Source organism: Cynocephalus volans, chromosome 17 (assembly GCF_027409185.1).
Source record: "Cynocephalus volans isolate mCynVol1 chromosome 17, mCynVol1.pri, whole genome shotgun sequence".
Classification (NCBI taxonomy): domain Eukaryota; kingdom Metazoa; phylum Chordata; class Mammalia; order Dermoptera; family Cynocephalidae; genus Cynocephalus; species Cynocephalus volans.
The window spans coordinates 22,913,933-22,934,191 of record NC_084476.1 but is presented as its reverse complement, the minus strand read 5'-3'; the positions used below and the strand labels follow the sequence as shown (position 1 = coordinate 22,934,191).

At 51.3% G+C, this 20,259-nt stretch overlaps 1 protein-coding gene across 3 annotated transcripts in view; it reads left to right on the top strand.

Moving 5' to 3' along the window:
- The first annotated feature begins 1,113 nt into the window (after nucleotides 1–1,113).
- ZNF618 (zinc finger protein 618) overlaps nucleotides 1,114–20,259 on the top strand; it is a 57,925-nt gene continuing 38,779 nt past the window's right edge. For 2 of the 3 annotated variants that reach the window (XM_063082469.1, XM_063082468.1), the window contains exons 1-6: nucleotides 1,114–1,366; nucleotides 12,993–13,070; nucleotides 13,585–13,623; nucleotides 18,673–18,762; nucleotides 19,676–19,711; nucleotides 19,806–19,883. In XM_063082469.1, the coding sequence (XP_062938539.1) occupies nucleotides 1,198–1,366; nucleotides 12,993–13,070; nucleotides 13,585–13,623; nucleotides 18,673–18,762; nucleotides 19,676–19,711; nucleotides 19,806–19,883 (490 nt within the window). In that variant the 5' untranslated portion in view covers nucleotides 1,114–1,197. Of the gene's footprint in view, nucleotides 1,367–10,061; nucleotides 10,158–12,992; nucleotides 13,071–13,584; nucleotides 13,624–18,672; nucleotides 18,763–19,675; nucleotides 19,712–19,805; nucleotides 19,884–20,259 lie in introns of all 3 variants that reach the window. The other variant, XM_063082467.1, reaches the window with a different exon arrangement.

Sequence of the window (20,259 nt, the reverse complement as noted above, 5' to 3'; positions counted from 1 at the left end):
CAGCTGGCGGTCCTTGCCTGAATGGGCCTTGAGTCTGGGCATTGAAATTCATCGTCCAGATGCTTCTTTGGAGCAGTGAGAGGGCTGGACGTGGCCAGGGGGCATTCCTGGGCCTGGAACGTGACTTGATTTCCCAGTGTGCCTGTGCCCTACCTCAGAAACAGGAGTCATGATGAACATTTCCCTGCTAGAAGGGTGAGGGGACCCTTAGGATAACACGGGGAGTCACGCTGAAAGGAGAATAGTTCAGGAATCGATGGCTGGGACCTCACTTCATGCCATCATGTGTGTGGCCTGGGCAAATCACAACTCTGGCCTCAGTGTTCCCCTCATAATGGAGGTTCAGTAACACATGCCCTGTCCACTTCAATACTGACTTCATTACCTTGAGGATGTTTTCTGATGTTTGAAGAGCCACCTACATGCCGAAGTGTTGGCTCTGAGACATCTCAACCAAGTGAGCATTTTTGGATTGTAGTTCCCCCATCTGTAAAACAGGAACAGGGAAGAGCTTGGATGAGATCTGTAGCTCTTCTGCCAAGGAACAAAGGGAACAGTACTAGATAGTTTGCATACATCAAATCACGTAAACCCTTGCTGCTCAAAGTGCGGTTTGAGGACCAACAACACTGACCAGGCCAGGGAACTCGTTAGAAATGCAGAATCTCTGGCCCCACCCCAGACCTGCTGAACCACAATCTACATGTTTTCAAGGTCCCCAGCCAATTTGTAAACACGTTGAAGTTTGAGAAGAGCAGATTTCAGCCAACTAGAGCTGCTCTTTTAGGTTGCTTGTAACTCCAGTTGTGATAAGTACAAACAAAAAAGTAGTGGGTGAGGCAGCTGGGAACATCTGGACCTCTTTAGACCTCAGCTTCCTCAACTGTAAAATGAGTGGAATTGGAGCCATACTAGCCCAGTCGTTTTCAAACTGTGTTCCTTGGAGAGCCCCAGGGTTCCCTGGAGCCTCAGGGGCAGCCATGGGGGTGTGGAGGGAGGCTAAATGGGTAGGGGGCCCTCCTATTCACTCTGTGTGCAGCCTTGCATGTCTCTATGGTGTCATAGACTGCTGGGGTCCACCCTGAGCACATGGTCTTCTTTCTCAGGGAGCGCTTGAAGCGCAGCCAGAAGAGCACCAAGGTGGAGGGGTCAGAGCCAGTGCCAGCCGAGGCCTCGCTGAGTGCCGAGCAGGGAACGATGACAGAAGTGAAGGTGAAGACGGAGCTGCCCGACGACTACATCCAGGAGGTGATCTGGCAGGGCGAGGCCAAGGAGGAGAAGAAGGCAGTCAGCAAGGACGGGACCGGCGACGTGCCTGCCGAGATCTGCGTGGTGATCGGCGGCGTCCGCAACCAGCAGACCCTGGGTGAGTGCCCGTCCATGAGGAATGGGGCCAGGGCCAGGGCAGGAACGTGGAGCCCAGTGTCCCGGGGAGAAGGGGCCTGGCATCTCTGCCTCCTCCCTCTGCCCTCAGGGAAAGATTTAAGCTGCTTAGATTTGCCTTTACCTGTACATTTCTAGTCTGGAGAGCTCTTTTCTTTCTGCCTGATGTGGCAAAATCCTACCCATCCATCAAGACCTTGTTTAAGTCAAATGCCTGGAAACTTCTGCAGGCCCAGTGAATCCCTTATGCCTTGGGGCTCCCACATCCCGGGTGGTTCTAGCATAGCCCTTGTTGCTCTGTGTCCTAAATGCTTGTCTGCTTTTCTCCCTCCTCCGCTTGACTGGAGGTTCCTGGGGTCGCCTTCCAGCACAGGTCCTGCTTGGAGCAGATACCCAGTCTGACATCTTCCCTGCCTCTTCTGGACTGGGCCAGGCCCAGAGAAGCTCTGTGGAAACTAGTGTCTTAACAATGTTTTCTGCCCTTCAGCTTTCCAGCATGAGCCAGGGGGTTCCCCTCGGGGGCTCCCTCTACTGCTGCCAGTTTTCATGGATTCAGTCCCACAAGGCCCAGCACATATGTTTATTTAATATAAGTAGAGATGAGCCAGCAGGACAGGCAGTGAGGACTGTGTCAGCTGGGAGAACCCACACCCCACGAGCAGAGGCTGCTCCTCAGCTGCCGCGCTGATGGTTGCTAGGTGGGGATATGGCTCAGTGTTGCCGCATCTCTGGACAAATCACACACCAGCAATGAACATTTTCATGTGAATTCTTTTAGCTTTAAATGTTGGCAACTTATTCAGCTTTTGAAATCTGCCAAACGAAACATCTGTGGGTCAGGGTTGTTCTGTGGACCACAAGTGTGCAACCGCTGGTCTGTGAGATGAAGCCCATGTGCCTCTGCTTGGCACCGAGGCCTGGCCTGGTCTGGCCCTGGACTTCTGTTTACACCATGCCCTCCTATGCTTTCCGTGCTCGGTGTGTTTTTAGAAGTGCAACTGCCTCCCTCATCTCTGCTGCCTTTCCTGGTCCAGTGGGCTCACCTCCTCCCAATCTCCAAGTACCTTCGTCTTCCTGGTGCGTGTCCTGTGTGTGGCACTCGGGGCCTCAAGGAGAGGTTCCCTGTGTCTGTTTTTAAAAGTTGAACCTCAAGTCCTGTTTCCTTTTCTTCCCAATTGCTAGAGACTGACTTTGTCCTCCCTTTCCCAGCTGTTCCTCTGCTGGCTGTATCCATCATCAACCTGACCGGTCACTGTAGTGTCCCTTTCACAGCCATACTTTTGTGTCTCCCTGTCTGATGTTACCTGCCCACCACTCCAACTGCCAGGAGGTCTTGGCAAAACCAAAACACTGACTGTGTTGCTCCCCTGTTTATAAAGCTCCTTGCTGTCTCTAGAGTCAAGGCCATGACATGAAGATCCTCCATAACCTGAGCTTTCTAGCCCCATTTCTTGCTTCTGATCATTTCAGTGCCATCTGGTCTTCCTGGACTTTCCTCATGCTGTTCCGTCTCCCAGGAATGTCCCTGCCCATTTCCACATGCCAAATCCAACTCATCCTTCAAGGCCAACTCCATCGCCACCTCCTCCAAGAAGCCTTCCCTGATCTCTTCTTGTCCAAGTGGTCTGTTTCTTCCCTGCCACCCTTGTGGGGCACTTCCCACTGTCTCTTTAAATTAAAGATACCCTGTCTGTGCCTGTCTCTCTCATAAGCTTGGTAGCCCCTAGATACTGGAGTTCTAGGACCTGCCTGATTTTTGTCTCCATTCTCCCTACTCCTCCTCCACCCCCCACAATCCCTAGCAAGGTATTGGCTTCTGGTAAGCAGGGTTGATGTTGGTTCTGTAACCGTCAGGGTGGGGCTAGGTTATGCTGCAGTAACAAGATCCTAAAAATAGCAGGAGATCTTGATAGCTCACAACCACAAAGGTTTATTTCCTGTTCACACTCTATGTCCATTGTGGGTCAATAGGGGGCTCTGCTCTGATCTGGACCCAGACTAAAAGCAGCCATTATATGGGACGCTGCCAGCCAAGTGGCAAAGGGAAAGCAAGCCCTGGAGGGACTCACCCTGGCAATTGGCTTCTGCAGCCAGAAGTGAGAGCTGTTAATTCCGCTCATTTGTTGGCCAGAACTAGTCACATGGCCCCACCCAGCCTTAAGGAGGCAGAGAAATGCCATCCTCCCATGTGACAGAGTGGGGTGAGCCAGGACTACTTGGTGAGGAGCATCAGCAACTGGCCCCCAGTGCTGAATGAGAGAAGGAGCCTCTTCAGGGGCCTGTGCATTCACTCAGCATTCACTCCCTGAGCCCAGGACTGTGTTAGCCAACAGCGGATTAGGTAGTTAATGGAGGGAAGACATGCCCTTGCTCTCTTTGGAGTGTGTGTGTGTTAAGACTCATTAGACTCAGTGCTATTTATGCCTTTCACCAGGAGATGCCTAGTGAAGGGTAGTTGAATCTGAATCTTGGGGTGGAGCCAGCAGTTGGCTTTGGTGGGGAAAGCCTCAAGCAGCCAGGCCAGGGACATGTTGGGAGCCTTCCCTGGGCCAGCTGCCTGCACAGTGAGAGCCCCGGGGTCCTCACGCCTCATGCCAGCCACTGATGCTGGTTCCCAGCTCAGCTGCTGCTCTGCAGTAAGGTCCTTGGCCTCCCCATGCCTTAGTGTCCTCATCTGTTAAATGAGGCATGGTCCCTGTCCTGGCCACCTTCTGGGTGCAGAAATCCAAAGCAGCAGTGGAAGGGATCAGTGTTGACTGGGGAGAGCAAACTCAGATCCTTGGACTGGGAGTGAATCCAGGCTCTGTGACTTAATAGCTATTGTACCTTGGGCAAATTACTTGCCCTCTCTGTGTCTCAGTTCCTACAATTGCAGATTCATGGGGTTACCTGAGAATTCAATAAGATTATGTAAAGTGTTTAACGGTGTACTTAGTAAAAGATTAGCTGTTATTAGCAGTAGTACTAGTATTAATAGTATAAAAGTACCTCTTCAAGGGGAAGGTGTAGTTGCTGCTTTTTTTGCCAATCTGAGAAATAAACCAGTGTGATATAGAGAAAAAATGGGATGGGGAAGAAAGTTGGTACTGGATAAGGTATCAGAAGACATGGATTCTAATTGGGCCTTGGTTTTCTCATCTGAGGATGACCAGTGACAAGCTGCCAGTGGAGCTGCCATTTTGTCATCTGCACCAAAGCAGGGCCAGAGCACTCCCTGCTGGTCACGGCGGCTCATCTCGCATCCATATAGGCAGGCCCTCCTGCTCAAGGGTGTGGTTTCTGCTGAGGGTCTGGCTCAGAGAAAGCTGGCTTGGCCACATCACCAGGAAAAAAGGCATTTAAAAAAAAAAGAAATCAGTATTAGAATCAAGCCTTTTGAATTCATCTTATCTCAAGATGGCAAAATTGGTCTTGTGGGCAAAGTCCAAACAATTGCTACTGGCTGTCAGGGGTTCTATGCTGAGAATTCTAATGGGTAGTGTGATGGATTGTGGATGTCTGCCCTGGATGCAGAAGTGGGCAGTGGAGCTACACATGCTATCAACTTGGCATCCCAGACACCCCCTCCCCCCATTTCATAGAGGGGCAGATGAAGGCCTGCAGAAAGGAAAAGAGTGGCCTGGGGTCACACAGCAAGTTGGTGACGTTTTCTTCCACATCATGAAGGGCCTGCTCCACCTTGCAGCACCTGTCTTCCTCTGCTTCTGAAAGTAAAGCAAAGTGGGAATGCGCTTCGGGGCCTGGCTGGGGCGAGATGCTGGTTGCAGCCATGCCTTTAAGTGCGCTCATGCATTCTATGCATTCTGCACCATGGTGGCCAGGCGTGGGGGAGTTAATATATGTTCCCGAGGCACTTGGCAGAGGAATGCCAGGTTCTGCAGAGCTGAGGGCCTCTTAAGTGCTTTGCTTGTCCAGCTTGTCTCAGGGCTCAGAGATGGGCTCTGTTGCTGAATAGAATAGAGTTTCTGTTTGGTCACCCAGTGCTGCGCCATAAGGGAGCCTCCCCAAGTCTTCACTTGCTCTTTAATAGCCATCAGACAAACAATGTTCCCAGTGACACAAATATTATCCAAGGCACTTCCCATGGAGGAGCTGGGTCATGCACACGTGGATGGCATTTGGCAAATCCTCAGGCTGGGAGTGTCAGGAGGGGGCATCGGTGCTCAGGAGCTGGCTGCCAGGTTTGCACTGGCTGCTGATACTTCCCTGCCGCCCCGAGAATGCTTGTACTGAGAAGGGTGCCTCTCACTCTTAGAAAGAACATCACTGCCTTTGGAGCTGGTGTAGGGTTGAGGAGCAAGACCTGGAGCTTCCTTTTTAACAAAGAAGAGCAGAGAGAATACTGAACCTGACAGCTTTGTTGGATAAAACCAGAAGTGAAAGGAAGCAAGTTAAAAGATACCTGTGCCCACCTGACAAGGTGCCTGGACACTTCTGCACAGCAGCCCAAGAAGGAGTGGCAGGACCACACATGAGGTTTCAGGAGCATTCCTCTCTACAAGGATTGATAGACACAAGGCACTACCATTGTTACTGCCTGGTTCATGGCAGATGTCACTAATTGATCACTACACTGTCACAACAGTGTACCCTGGAATTCTTCTCAACACGGTACACCAAGAAGTCATTGCCAGTCAGCTAGTACTCAAAAATTGGAAGTGGAAACCTGCTTGCCATCCTTGTGCTGGATGAAGATGAAGCAAGCTGGGTTTACAGCTGTTGGGGCACCCAGTGCATGGACCATTTCCAGTTCTGAGAGATAAGGATGCTGGATCCTGCCATGGTGGTCAACATACTGTCAAGCAGTGGGTGCACTTCTCCTGGCTCTGAGACCATTGGTCCTTAATCCTGAGGAGGTTATAGTGAGGGAGCCCAGAGAGAGCTGCAGGTGTCCAGAGACCTGAGTGGTACTGGGCTTCCCCAGCGGTGGGGCAGGAACCTCAGATGAGAGCTGTGCAACAACCAGGTTATTTCCAGAGAATTAACTCAGTGTGGGGAGGCGTCCCATGGAGGAGCCAAGGGCTGTTTGTCCGGAGGGTGGAGGAGACTGAGGACAGTGGAGTGAAGAGGGGGAGGATGACGGAATCTAAATATTCACAACTTAGAGCAGTTTGCAGGGAAGATGGAGCAGGCACATTCCAAGTAGCCCCAACTGATACTGAGAAGTCACCAGGAAGTGATTTCAACTCAGTGAAAGGAAGGACTTTGTGACTGAGGGAACTGTTTGGTCACTGGATATAGGCTATGCAGGAGTGAGTTCTCCATTCTGGAGATTACTGACCAGAGAGCGTCACCGTATGGGGAACAGGAGGGGAACTCAAGGGTCAGATGAGAGACTGGGTTCTGCAAGTATGTTTCCAGGCAGTGAGTTTTGAGCACCAAGGGACCAGTTTCACACACTGGCCTGCCTGGGGAGGGGGAAGGATGAGGAAGGGGCTCTAGCCAGGAGGTGGCAGCTAGGTCCTGGCTCTGGAAGGACCCATAGGAGAGTTTGACAGCCATTCAGACACAGCCACATGAGTTTCAGCCTGTGACAAACCCAGGCAGTGAAGGTGCCAGGTCCTGCTTCAGAATGGTGCCAGCTGATAGTTGGTTTCCTGTTTCAATAGGTTGTTGGCAGGGCTTCGCGCCTGAGCTTGCCAGAACCAACACACAGCTCTTTGCTGCAAAAGGAGGATGTTCTGGCCCCCCTCCCAGGTGCGTCCTGTCTCTGCTACTGACTCATCTGGTTGCCCGAGATGGGAAGGGGACCTCGGTTAGAGGATTCCTGGTGCAAAGGGCCCCTTTAGGAGACACGGGGTCTACCCTGCTGTGGGGCCTTGGATAAGTCCCTTAACCTTTCGGAGCCACTGTGCCTGGAATGATCAATGGGTGTAATAAAATCTGCCCATCTTTCCAGTAGGATTGTTGGGAGCAGAGTGAAGTCATAGCTGTGAAAGTGTTTTTTTGGGGGGGAGACAAAAATGTAAAACAGATACTATTAGTATTAGCTGGACCTTGATACTTCTGGGGTTACCTCTGCAGTGATAGGAACCTAAAAGGCCAGTGGTTTCAAACATGTTTTGTTCAATGTCTCCTAAAGGAATTTTGAAAAACTGTATATTCTCTTTCACATTTTTGAATGTTAATATCTAACATTTTAAACCAAAGTTTAAGTAATTGCAAGGGATATAATTTCCAGAATATTATGTTTAAAAAAAAAAGACAGCATTTTGGAAATGAAGCTGTGAACCACTCTTCTAAATGTATCCAAACACCACTGCTATTTGATATCCATTATCATCACCTAAAAAACATATGAACAAGCCCTACAGACAGAAATTTTACATCTTTCCTTTTCCTCCTTGAACTCATATTTCCAGTCCACTTCCCCCACAAGGTTTTATCCTAATGTAATATATTTTTTGTGCTTGAAGGTCTTTTATTGATCACTGTTTCACAGTCATCTGCCACAATAAGAAGTACATAAATTGAAATTGAAATTTCTAAAAAAGTTTCCTGGGATCATAAAGCTCTATATTTTCAAACTTTCTTTTGCCAGATTGAGTTGTTATTAGCATACAATTCATCAAGAACAAATTTAGGTAAATAGTAAATGTAAATGTAAAAAATTATTGAAAATGCACCCCTTAATGAAATGGATAGGGCTTTATTTCTTTCTCAATTGGCTCACATATCTGTGAATTAATATTTCTTGCTGCTAGAAGGAGACAAGACTTAGCATTCATTTAAATCCTACTTTTTGGTTTTTGTAGGTGTAAGTGCTTAGAAAGCTTGATCACGTAAATAAGGAGCTGGCGATGGATGGAGTTTTGTTTCAGCAGTGTCACTCAATTCTTTGAACTCCTGCCAAGTCATATGCCAAAAAATCACACAGGGTCTATCATCAGACAATATTTTTAATGGTCTCTTCACTGACAACTTCATTAGATCCTCCTTCAGAAAGCAGAGAATTGGCAGTTACCCAGTTCGAGAAAGGAGTTAGATCCACGCCCTTTCTAAGCCTGACCCTGATATTTCACATCATCTCTTTGCTTAGGGCCCTGAGCTTGTCATCCCCTGGGGAAGGCACCTTGGTAGGGTGAGGGGTGGGTGAAAGGGTCATATTTCATTTGTAATGTGGGAGAAGCGTGAAGGCAAGACTGGAAAGGAGAACCAGCACGTGGAGCCTCCCCACCTGCCATGTTCCCTGGCACATTGATGTTAGAAAAGAATACGTTTGGAAGTTGTTGATTAGGGGATTGATTCTTAAAACTGTTTGTGCTCACATACCCCTTGGACAGCTTCCGCATATCCCAGCGGATTTGTGCTCCACTCGGAAGACCCTGTTCCAGAGGACATTCGATCTGAGTACACCCACGACTTCCTTCTCCAAGTCCCCTGTCTTCTGGCAAGCCCTGGGCCCAGCTCTGGTTGTGTTTTCCAGCCAAGAGGCCTGGGCGCTCCTAAGCATTTGATCTTTGAACAGCAGCTCCCAAGACACTCTGAGCTAAATACAGAACTGCCTGTTGTAAGGAACCACATCTCTGTCCCCAACCTTGTGTTTTTCTTCTCTCATTCACCTGCTGTGGATTTCTGTCTTGCTACATTGTGTGTATCCTAAAAGGTGTCCAAACTTTTCTGGAGCTAGCTGGGTGCAAGTGACAAGAACTGAGGGCTACCCCACAATCTTCATCCTCAGAAGACTGCCTCTTCTCCCACGGCTCTTCCCCACTTCTCCCTTCTGTGACCTTGGGAACTAGACACACCTGGCCTCACCTGGTCTGTCTGAGGCTCCAAGGAGGGTGCTAAGACAAAGTCCCGGCCAGGTGCTTATGGAAAGTGCTAGATATGAGCTGTTGATTAGAGCAATTTGTTGGATGGGGACTGTAGATTCCTATTGCATCACCAGTGATGCAGGAGTGGGGAGAGGAAGAGGCTTTGGCAAGCCCTGGCAGCAGGTCCTGGGGCTCTCAATAGGAGACACTTGGGAGTGTTGTGGTAGTACCAGACATAGCAGGCGGCTCTACACACCTGTGCAGTGGGGTCAGAGGCCAGTCCTGCACAGAAACATTGTGGATGCAGTTGTCATGAGCTACAGTGCCTGGCAGGCAGGTGGTGATGGTGACTACATGGGTGACAAAAGAATCAAGTGGCCGGTGGACCAGCCAAAGAGGAAGTGTGATGGGCAGGGAGTTGGTCATTGGAGTGGGGGTCTGTCTGAGCTGAGAGTCCTCAAGAAGGCCCTCCATTGCCCCACTGCACACACCCAGGGTCCGTGGTGGCCCTGGGCCAGGAGACACGAGCCCATAGCTCACATGGTGCACATCTCTATGGAGTCATTTTACTGGAAGGCTTTTGGGGAAAATTTTGTTATCCCTGTGATGAGTCCAAATACAGAGAACATATTCCAAAACTTCAGGAGGATTTCAGCCTGTTGCTGATGCTTTCTGCCATACCCCAGCCTCCCAGGGGAACACGTGGATGCCCCCAGACCACTACAAGTTCTTTAGTGAAGAGATAAACAGTGTGATCTTGTCCACCCTTCTTACCGTGCAGCTGGGAGACTGAGGCGCAGAAAGCCCAGGTGACTGGCCAGCCCTACACTCAGAGCTCCTCCCCTTGCCGACTTTGCCCTTCTCTAACTTCCACGGTGTTCTCCAACGTTAAGGCTTTTTCTGATTTCTTACGTAATTCAGATGGAAAAGCACCTGGAGGCAGCCCCCACGGTGGATCTGTGCGAAGCCGGTATTCAGGAACCTGGATTTTTGACCGAGCATTGAGATTTGCACTGGGTACGTGATGCTGAGGGGCAGGGCCTGATCAGGGCCAGCATGAGGGGGGTGTGGCTGGATGTAGCCATCAGCTACACTCAGACCCCTGAGTAAGCATCTCAGGGATGTGGGGGGGCTGCCCTCCCCAACACCCTGACCCTGCCACATGTGAGCAAATCTGAGCCTGTCCTGGAACCCCAGAAGCATGTGGCTGCTGGATGGTTGATAGAGTATTTGGAAATCTGGAAGCCTGGAATGCCTGGACCATCTCAAGAGCACTTCCTATGGGCCGCAAATCTGTGAAACAAGCCATGGAGCAACAGGGTTCCAATGCCAAGTGTGTGTGGGAGATCTTGGGTAAAACAGCAGCTGGCCTCCTTCACCGCAGGACTTCTCAGGACCAGTGTGAGCCTCGGTGCCCTTCTGCATCCTCAGCTCAGGGCTGTGCCATGAGGTCCTCTTCACTCAGGCCTGGCTGTGATCCTCTTTCTTGTGGGAAAAAACAAGCTGTGGAAAATGCTGAGAGTAACTGTAGCTGTCATTTATTGAGTACCTGCTATGTACCAGGCACTGTGCTAAGGACCCATCATCTTATCGTTCATGCACACTCCCTCCCTCCGAGGTGGGCAGTTTTTCAGAGGAAACCTGGGGTGTGGACTGTTCCACATCTTGTCTGGGGGCTCCCCCAGCTGGTATGTGGTGAGTCAGAATTTGAACTTAGGTTTGCCGACATCGCTGCACTGTGGGGCTGCCCCTCTGGTGGACTCTCCCCATGTCCCACCCACCTCTCTGCCCTCCTGGCCCCTTCCTCAGATAAGAAACCTGAATTTCAGGGTCTTAGGGTGAGTGAGGGGCAGATTCAGGTTCCTTCTGCCAGAACACAGTGTCCCCCAATTCCCTGTATGGACTGAGACCTGCAAGACAGGCTGCATGTACCCTTGGCTCTCCATGGGGTGGGGGAGAACCCATAAAGCCAGGAGGGACTCCATGGACTGTGCCCCTCCCTGCGGCTGGGCCTGGGTCCTGTCTTGTGCCTACCAGGTCCTGCACTTGCTGTCATAACACCATCACCCTGCATCGTCCTGTGCCTGGTGGCCTGTCTGCTTCCCATCAGATGGAGGGCAGGGATTACATCTTGCTCATTGTTGGGCCTCTGTGCCTGGCACGTTGCAGATGCTCAGTAAATTCTTAGTTGGTTGAAGGGGAATTGGCAGAAACTGTTGAAGAGTGGGTGGAGGCAGGAGGAAGAGAGCTGGTGTGATTATTACTCGGTGACAGATGAGGACAGCAGCCAGACTCTGTGAATTTATCGAGCCCGCTCTGTGTGCCAGTCACACAGCTAAATATGAAGAAATATGCAACCTGATCTTTGCCCTCCACATGATTCTGTTTTTCCCTGTGTGACAAGGCTGATATACTTACAGACCACTAAATAACAGACTACTAAATTCCACGCTGGTGTTAGGATGACAGCATCCCCTGGAGTGACCCTCGGTAGTAACAGTGGCACTGGCTGCTGTTCTTCAGTTCCTCCTCTGTGCCAGCTGAGTCACCCGTTGTACCTGGTTGATCCTGACCTCGGTCATGAGTTCGAGGAATCATATTCCTTTTTTACAGGTGGGGAAACTGAGTCTGGGACAGGTAAAGGGCCGTGTCTGAGATCAAGCAGCTAAGGAGTAGCAGAGCTAAGCTGACACTCAGACTCTGTGTCCAGTGAGCCTCTGGCTTAATCTGATACCTCAAGTGCACACCCAGGAAGTGAGCCTGTTTCCAGGCAGGACTGAAGAGAATAGGAGCTAATAATCTCCGCTGTTCACTGAGCTTGGGGTGTTGTGCTAAGAACACTGTTCACGCTTCATTCAGTCATCACATCAACACTCTTACATTATCCACATGGTTCCAGTGAGGAAACTGAGGCTCAGCCCATAAACGGTGGAACTGAGACTTCATCCCGTCCTATTCTAAACCAGTAGTTCCCACACCTGGATGCTCAGTACCTGAATCTCCTAAGGACCTCTTTGGAAAAGTCAGATTTCTAGGCCCCTGTCCCAGCCACTCTAGAGCACTCAGCCTGGGGCAGGTCCAGGGACTCTGTGTTTGTACAAGCTCCCTGGATGTTCCATTAGGAAGAGTCAGGCTTGGGCCCAGATGGCGTCAGGCCCTCATGAAGGCTGTGATAGGTGGGGGGTGGGCAGGACCTCTGCCCCTGGCATCCATGCCAGGCTGGGTCCGAGGGTCTCTGCCATGCCTTCTGCATGGGGGGCTCCACCTTTGACCTGTCTGAAATGCCCACTGGAAGCTCAGCCATTTCAGTCCACCTGCTCCTGGGAGAAGGGCTGGGCATGGGGCATGAGTCAGGTGTTTACACCACGTTGGTCTCTATCTGTCTGAGGGACTAAGGCTTGCTGTGTCCAAGGAAATTACCAAGGTCATGCTGCTGGTAAGTGACAGAACGGGGACCCAGATGTGTCTGACACAGAGTCCATCCTCTTAACCTCTGTCCCATTGGCAGCTAGAGATTATTACAAGGCATGTAAGTGTGATTTCCTTACGTGGATGCGACATTTTCCTTTTATCTCCTTTATCCCCTCAAAGTATGAGAGTTAGCTGAAGAGGTTACCTTCTCCATCTTACAGATTTGGAAACTGAGGCCCAGAGATAGGGATGACTTGCCCAAGGTCAGTCAGAGAGTTGGAGGCGAACCCAGACCTAGACCCCAGGCCTCCTGACTTGCGGCTCAGTGCTGCCTCCTTGCCAGAGTTAGCTGTGCCCGGAGACCTCGCCTGTGGGGCCTGGGGCCTGTGGTTGCAGACATTGCGTGCTGGCTGACCGGTTCTTTCCTCCCCTGTTTTCCAGGTTCCTATGAGTGTGGAATCTGTGGCAAGAAGTACAAGTATTACAACTGTTTCCAGACCCACGTACGGGCACATCGAGGTGAGTGGGTGTCCCTGGGGCAGCGCTGAGGGGCCTCACCTCCTTCCTGTTCTTTCCCTGTTTTCCACTCAGGCCCCTCATGGATGACCCAGGGGCCCTGAGAGCTCCAGTCTTCTCCAATCTCCTCCCTCTTTCTTCAGTAGGAAGGGGAGCCACCAGGCCTCTGCCTCAAGGGCCCTGTGGGGCTGTGCTCATGTCATCTCACGTGTTCCTCATGACAGCTTCAGGAGTGGGGCTGGCTGGGTGGCTGCTTCCAATTCTGAAGATGAGACCAGGGGGCTAGGGGTGGTGCCTGCTCCTCCTGGAGCCTGGAGGGAGGGAAGAAAGGTGCAGGGCAGGGCAGGGCCAACATCCAGGACCCAGGGGAGGACCGTGGGGCTATGTCCCTGCAGCATCCATGGGAAGAAAGAGGCTCCCGTCACTGCTGTCTGCCCACCTGCTCTTCCTCTCGCCTGGCACCGGCCCTCCCCTTGGCCCCATCAGCTGACCCCTTCCCTCCCCCTCTCTCTTACAGACACTGAAGCCACCTCGGGGGAGGGAGCCTCCCAAAGCAGTGAGTACTTTTTTGTCCTGTGGGCTCGTGGAGACTGAGGGCTGGGGTGGGAGGAAGAGGAGGTGCTTTTCCCTCCCCCAAGACTGCCCTGAGCAGCCTGGGAGAGCCACATTGCGGGGGTCCAGGCTTTGGGGCCAGAGGGTCCTCATGAAATTGGAACACAGTACCTCAGAGCAGCCCTTCCCAAAGTGTGTTCCGGGGCATGCTCATTCTGAGGCGGTTAAGAGGTGTCCTGTCAATTAAGGGTTCTCTGGTGAAATAACTTTGGGAAACCTTGAGTTATACTAAGATGAACAGGTGCTGTAGACGCATATTGGCAGACATGCCTGTGTGTCCCCGAGAGGAGCCCGTGTGTTCAGAGTTTCCTGTGTTCTTTTGTGTCTGACACACAGGTCTGGGCCTCCAGAGCTGACCTTTGGAAATGCTGTTCAGAGTGTTCGCTCATGAGAACCCACAACCACAGGCACTGATTGCTTACTGGTGATTGGCCCTGGGATGCTATATGCCAGCGCCTGGGGTGGCACAGGACCTGGACATCTGGGGACAGTGCTCTGCTTTGCTGCCCCTGCTTGTCCTTCCTCCCACTCTGAACCCCGCAGGCCTGGTCAGTGACCCACCAGGTGGAGGTAGACTAGGGCAGAATCTCTCCCCACCCAATAGCACTGAGCTTCAAAAGCCAGCAGTTCCACCCCCAGGTGTACAGCCAACAGAAATGTGTGCGCTCGTCCTCCAGACATTGCAAACGAGAATGCTCTAAGTGCACTCTTCTTACAGCTCCAAACCAGAAGCCACCCAAACGCCCAGTGCTTGCTGAATGGATGAATAGGTATATTCACATGAAGGGCTACTGTATGGTAGTAAGAATGAACAGCTTCTAGCCACTCACAGCAATGTAGACGAGTCACATAATTTGGACAGAAGAAGTTGGACACAAAAGAGTTCATGCTTTAAGATTCTGTGTTAGAAAGTACAAAAGCAGGTAAAACCAACTGAGGCTGGTGGAAGTCAGAAGAGTGGCCACCCTTGGGGAAGGGTGCTCTGTTTCTTGAGCTGGGTGTTGGTTACACAGGTGTTGCAAAAATTAAACTTATGATTTGGATACTTTTCTACATTAGGGGTCAGAAACTTTTTCTGTAGAGGGCCTGATGGAGAGTATTTTAGACCGTATAAGCCAGATGTGTCCATCAAACTACTCAACCCTGCTGTTGTAGCAGGAACATGGCCAGAGACAGTATGTAAATGAATGCCTTACCAAAACTCACGGTGGGCAGGATTTGGCTCATGGACCATCGTGGGCCAACCCCTATTCTACATATTTGTTGCACTACTATAAAAAGTTTTTGAGATAGTAAATAAACATCATTTTTTTAAAAAAAAAAGTGGTTTGAGGAGGTGCCTAAGGCTAAAGAAGGGCCTTATTGGCCTGGGTCCTAATAGCATTTCTTCTAAGCCACTGTCTCATCCACTCTGGTTTGGACCTTTATACCACAAGAGAGGCCGGCAGGGCTGAGATGATTCCTCCATGTTCTGGAGGGGAATCTGAGGTTCAGGTTGGCTGGACACCTGCCATAGGGCTGGCAGCTGGGAGGAGGTGAAGCCTGTGCCTCCTTCTGCCCCAGCCCCGCCCTGCCCCAGCCTGGCTCTTGACTCCCTTCTCCCTCAATAGCTCCCTTCTTTTCTGGCTCCCATTGCCTGCCTGTGGTCAGCCACACATTTAAAGAACTTCCCTATTTATCTTTCCTTCCTTGGCTATTCTGGGCCCTTCAGCAGCCCCTCAATGGTCCCTTGTGTTCTGTCTGGTTTCCGTTGTGCACGGGCTCCCTGGTTGCTGAGGGCTTGGTAGCTGGGGGTATTTTTAGCCCTTCCATCACTTTTCCCTTCTTCCCTGTGGAGTTTTCTCCCCTTGGCCAGTGTGCTCTATTTTATTCTCAGTCCTGCACCCCAACCCTGACCCAGGCGAACAGTGCCTGCTCAGATTACCCGGCATCATGCTCCAACCTCGTTACAGGAACCTGGCCATGGAGTAGCCAGAAGAGTCCTATTGAGAACATTGAGTCCTGCCTACCCATTCTGCAGATAAGGACACTAAGTCTCAGAGAGGAAAGTCACACAGCTTGTTAGTAGTGGGGGTGGGCCTATAAACGAGGTCTCACACATTCTAGTCCAGGGACCTTTTGTTTATTTATTAGAAAAATAGTAGGGTCATACATAGAGGCATAAAACATACCCACTTACCCATCTCTCACCTAAGAAAAAAGATTAGCCTCAACGGAGTTCTCTTGCTACTATCGTGTTGCTTCTCTTTGTAAAACAGTATTAGGTACCATTTACCATTATGCTCATTTATTGTTTATTATAACTCATTATTTTATTATTATATAGATACCTAATTTTTTATTACAACTCTGGGAGGTAAAGGAGCTATCATTATTCCCATTTTACAGATGAGAAAACCAAGGTATAGAGGTTAGGGAGCGTGGCTGAGGTCAGTTGAGTAAGTGGTGGAGTTGAGTTTGAACCCAGGCGGCCTGACTCCAGAGCCTGCCTCCCAAAATGGATTTGCAGTGGCCTTCTTGGAGACACTGAGCTCTTTTGGGGTTCAAAAAAATCATTTGCCCTCCTCCTTTGGGTATAACTCTCTTGCCTTAGGAGTTGCGTATGAGGTTGCCAACCACACTGAGGAGGTGGTTTGTGATTCTACAGAGCAGGGTGGGGGGTGCTTCTCAGGGGCACAAAGCTGGGGATTCACATTTTATTGCAGGTGGCAGATGTGGCCACGTAGTGAGAGGGACAGGCCCAGCTGGCAGGGGAGGCCATGTGGGCAGAGACAAGGCAGGGGTTGGGGTGGTGGGGCAGCTGCAGGGCGACCAGGATTGTGAGTATAGGAGAGGAATTTCAGGGGCGGATCCCTATCCAGGACCAGACCCAGCTGGCCTTGACTTCTTCATCTCTCATTTCCCCAGGTGTTCAGCACTGAAGGTGAGGGGAAGCTGGGGGTGATGGTCTGGATGGGACATAATGGGGGAGGTCATTGTCTAATCTGGATTGCTGTCCCTGAGCGAGGCTTAGAATCCTGGAACCAGCACGGAGAATCAGCTCATCTGCAGCCTCTTCCCATTCTCCAAATTAGGGGACAAGAGTGTCAAACTGGGACCAGGCCTCTCCTCCTCTACACCCCGTACCTTCACCCTCCTCTATACCCACTGCCCTCAGAATGTCCAGAGGTGTCAAGGCTGTGTGCTCCTCATTCAGGGACCAGTTTGTCTCTGTGGCCCTGGCATCTACTAAGGCATTTTCAGAGACTACCTTTGTAATAAAAGAGGTGAGGGCAGGGGTTGGAGGAGAGATGGCTAATGCCATCTGTGTCCCTAACTCCAGCTAAGAGGGGGCCAGAAGCCCCTACCACAGAAATGTCGGGCAGTGCATCCTTGGGATGCAGGATCTTATCAGATCTGTACTGGGGTGCTGAGGAGCAAGAGAGGAGCCAAGATAGAGGTGTCTCAGCCAGGACTGAAGGGTGGCTTATCTGGACAGAGCAGGGCCATGTGTCCTGATTCTTTCTCGGCCTGCAGTTAAGTGAGTGTTTGAATCCTCACTGTCCCCTTCCCCTCCATATAGCCTCAAGCAGGCCACCAAGCCTATCTGTGCCTGGGGATGCTCAGGGAGATGGTATTGCTGGTCTTTGTCCTATCAGCCAGAGGAATCCACACACAAGGTCCACACCAGTACAGACGTTAGAGATTGTTGCCAGCATGGAGAGCGAAACTCCTGTGCGATTCCAGCCTCAGACTTCATCATATAGACCTCGGAGAATCATGCAAACTCAGGCCCTGTTAGGTATCTATTGCTGTATAAAAACGTCCCCCAAACTTAATGACTTAAAGCAACAAACACTGATTATCCCCCAGTTTCTGTGGTTAGTTTTTGGGAATGGCTTTGCTGGGTCCTCTGAGGCTCTCATAGGCTGCATTAAGGTGTTGGCCAGGGCTGTGGTCTCATCTCACGTCTCAACCTGAGACAAGCATCTTCCAAGCTCACAAACGCTGTTGTTAGCAGGATTTGGTCCTTCCCAAGCTTTTGGACTAAGGACCTTAGCCCTTCACTGGCTATTCTCAGAGGCTGCCCTCAGACCCTTGCCACCTGATCTCTCCAGGAGGCAGCTTATGGCATGGCACCTAGCAAGAGTAAGCACAAGAGAGAAGTTGCCCTTGTCAAAATTCAGGCTTTTGTAACCTAATCTCAGATGTTACACTCAGTCATTTTACTGCATTCTCTGCATTAGAAGCAAGTCACTAGGTCCAGCCCAGACCAGGCTCACAGGGAATGGGTTACACAGGGTGTGAGCACCAGGAGGCGAAGATCATTGGGCACCATCTCCGAAACTGCTTTCCACAGGCCTCTCAGCTGTGGGACATGGGGCAGGTCCCTCTGACCGTCAGTTCCTTGTGTGTAAGGTGGGAGACTCCTCTCCCCACCCCATTGCAAGGACTGACTGAGGAAATGCAGAAGAGACTGGCCTGGGGTCTTGCCCTGGTAGCTGCAGTGATTGTCATTCTTCTCATGCAACTTCTGTGCAGGGCAGTGGCACCAGTTGTGAACCTGCCCCTAGGAACTCAGCTCACACAGGGCGGATTTGAGGGTTGGTTTGGGAGTCACTTCCAGGCTCCTTGGTCACCTTGTGTGGTCTGGATCTTTGCGGGGGACCCCTAAGCACTGTGGACCCAGGAAGCAATACAGGATGGCTGAAGCAGAGGGTTGGGGCCAGCACTGAGGTCAGACCCTCTTCTCTCGCAGCCCTGGCTGCACGTGGGGGTAGGGAAGCTGAGCATTCAGGGAGTGGGCTGGGCTGTGGCCCTCCAAGGTCCAGAAGAGTTGGGCAGTGTCAAAGTGCAGACTGGCTCAGGAACCAAATCTCCATGTGGCCATCCAGGTGTGGCCATCCTGGGCTAGTCACATCTTTGGTTTCTGAGGCAGATAAGCTGGCCAGAAAAACTCCACCCCAAATGACTGGAGCCCTAGTGACCGCATGTGTGTTTTCATCCCTTGCAGACAACTTCAGGTACACATGTGACATCTGCGGGAAGAAGTACAAATACTACAGCTGTTTCCAAGAGCACCGAGACCTGCATGCAGTGGATGGTGAGTCAGGCCCCTCACTCCTCAGAGCTGCACAAAGAGCAGCCCTTCCTCATGGACACTGGCTCCCACCCAGTCCCGCTCCTACCCAGAGAAGGGTCGGGCAGCAGCCAGAACCACAAGGAGAGTGACCGGCTCCAGACGTCTCTGGGGGAGGGAAGTCCCTATCATACTCCATATATGCTTCTATTTAGGTTAACCCAAGGGAAATTGCCATTTTTGTAGGTCAGAATCAGTCACATATTGGCAATTTCACATCTAGTCATTTCACAGTTTCATATTGAGTATTCACATGCTCTGGTGAAATTAAACCAATTTTTTAAAATAAATGATGGCATCTTAACATCTTAGATCGTAGAGTTAGAAATTAGAACAATAAATTTAGATAATACATTTGTAGAGTCTTAGGAATCCTAGAAAGAGGGTCTTGGGCTGGGAAAGGACCTGAGGGGCTCTCTAGCTCCCCACGACAGCCCACCTTGAGCCATGACAGCCGGGCCTACCACCTGTGGCTGATGGCTTCTCCTTCCTCTCACCTCCTCTTTTTCTCTCCTCCCCATCTCTTCCTCTTTCCTCCTGCCCTGGCCCCTCCAGTGCATGCTGGTGATACTGAAACAGGTCCAGGCAGAAAGCGTCTGCCTGCATTTGGGTGGGGGGGAGGTGGGGATGGTGGTATCTGTCTGTAGTTTGGATAAGGAATAGAGATCCGGGCTTTGTCCTGGTTGGGACATGCCCAAACGTGACCCCTGGTTTTCTGGGGCTTCCATGCTAGCCCAGGCAGCCCTCCTGGGTCCCAAAGGCCAACTCCCTGCGATAGAGGCTGGGAGCAGTGGGCAGAGGCAGCGATGGGCAGGGACTAACGGGGCTCCTGTTTGCTTCTTTCCTTCTGCGGCTGCTGCCTCCCGCCTGGGCGCAGTGTTTAGTGTGGAAGGGGCCCCGGAGAATCGGGCAGGTAAGTCCTTGGTGGCTGCCCACCTCTCCTGTCCCTGGCTGGGCTCCTGACCCCTGGGTTTTCAGGGCACTAAGGGCCATGTGTTCTCTCATAGACCCCTTCGAGCAAGGTGTTGTGGCTACTGACGAGGTGAAGGAGGAGCCCCCGGAACCATTCCAGAAAATTGGGCCAAGTATGCGGGACTCTCTTGGGGCCCAGGGCTGGGGAGCTGGTGGAGCGGGGCAGGGGAGTCCCACTGCTGAAAGGTGGGATGGCATCATTCATCCTGTCCACCTGTCAGTTGAGCTGGTCAGCTGTAGAAGGCAAACAGGACAGCACAGGGTCAAGGTCAGGGCCACGAAGACTGCTGGGTCTGGGGCTGTGTCCCGGCTCTCCTGCTGTGTGCTGGTGCCCTCGTGGTCTGTTAGCCAGCCTGAAACTCAGTCTCCCCACCCGTGGAGTAAGGATACCCCCCACAGGTTTGTTGGGGGATTAAATGAGATTATGGATGTAAATCACTTATTAGCACAGTGCCTGGTACATAGTAGGGGCTCGGAAAATAACTGTTG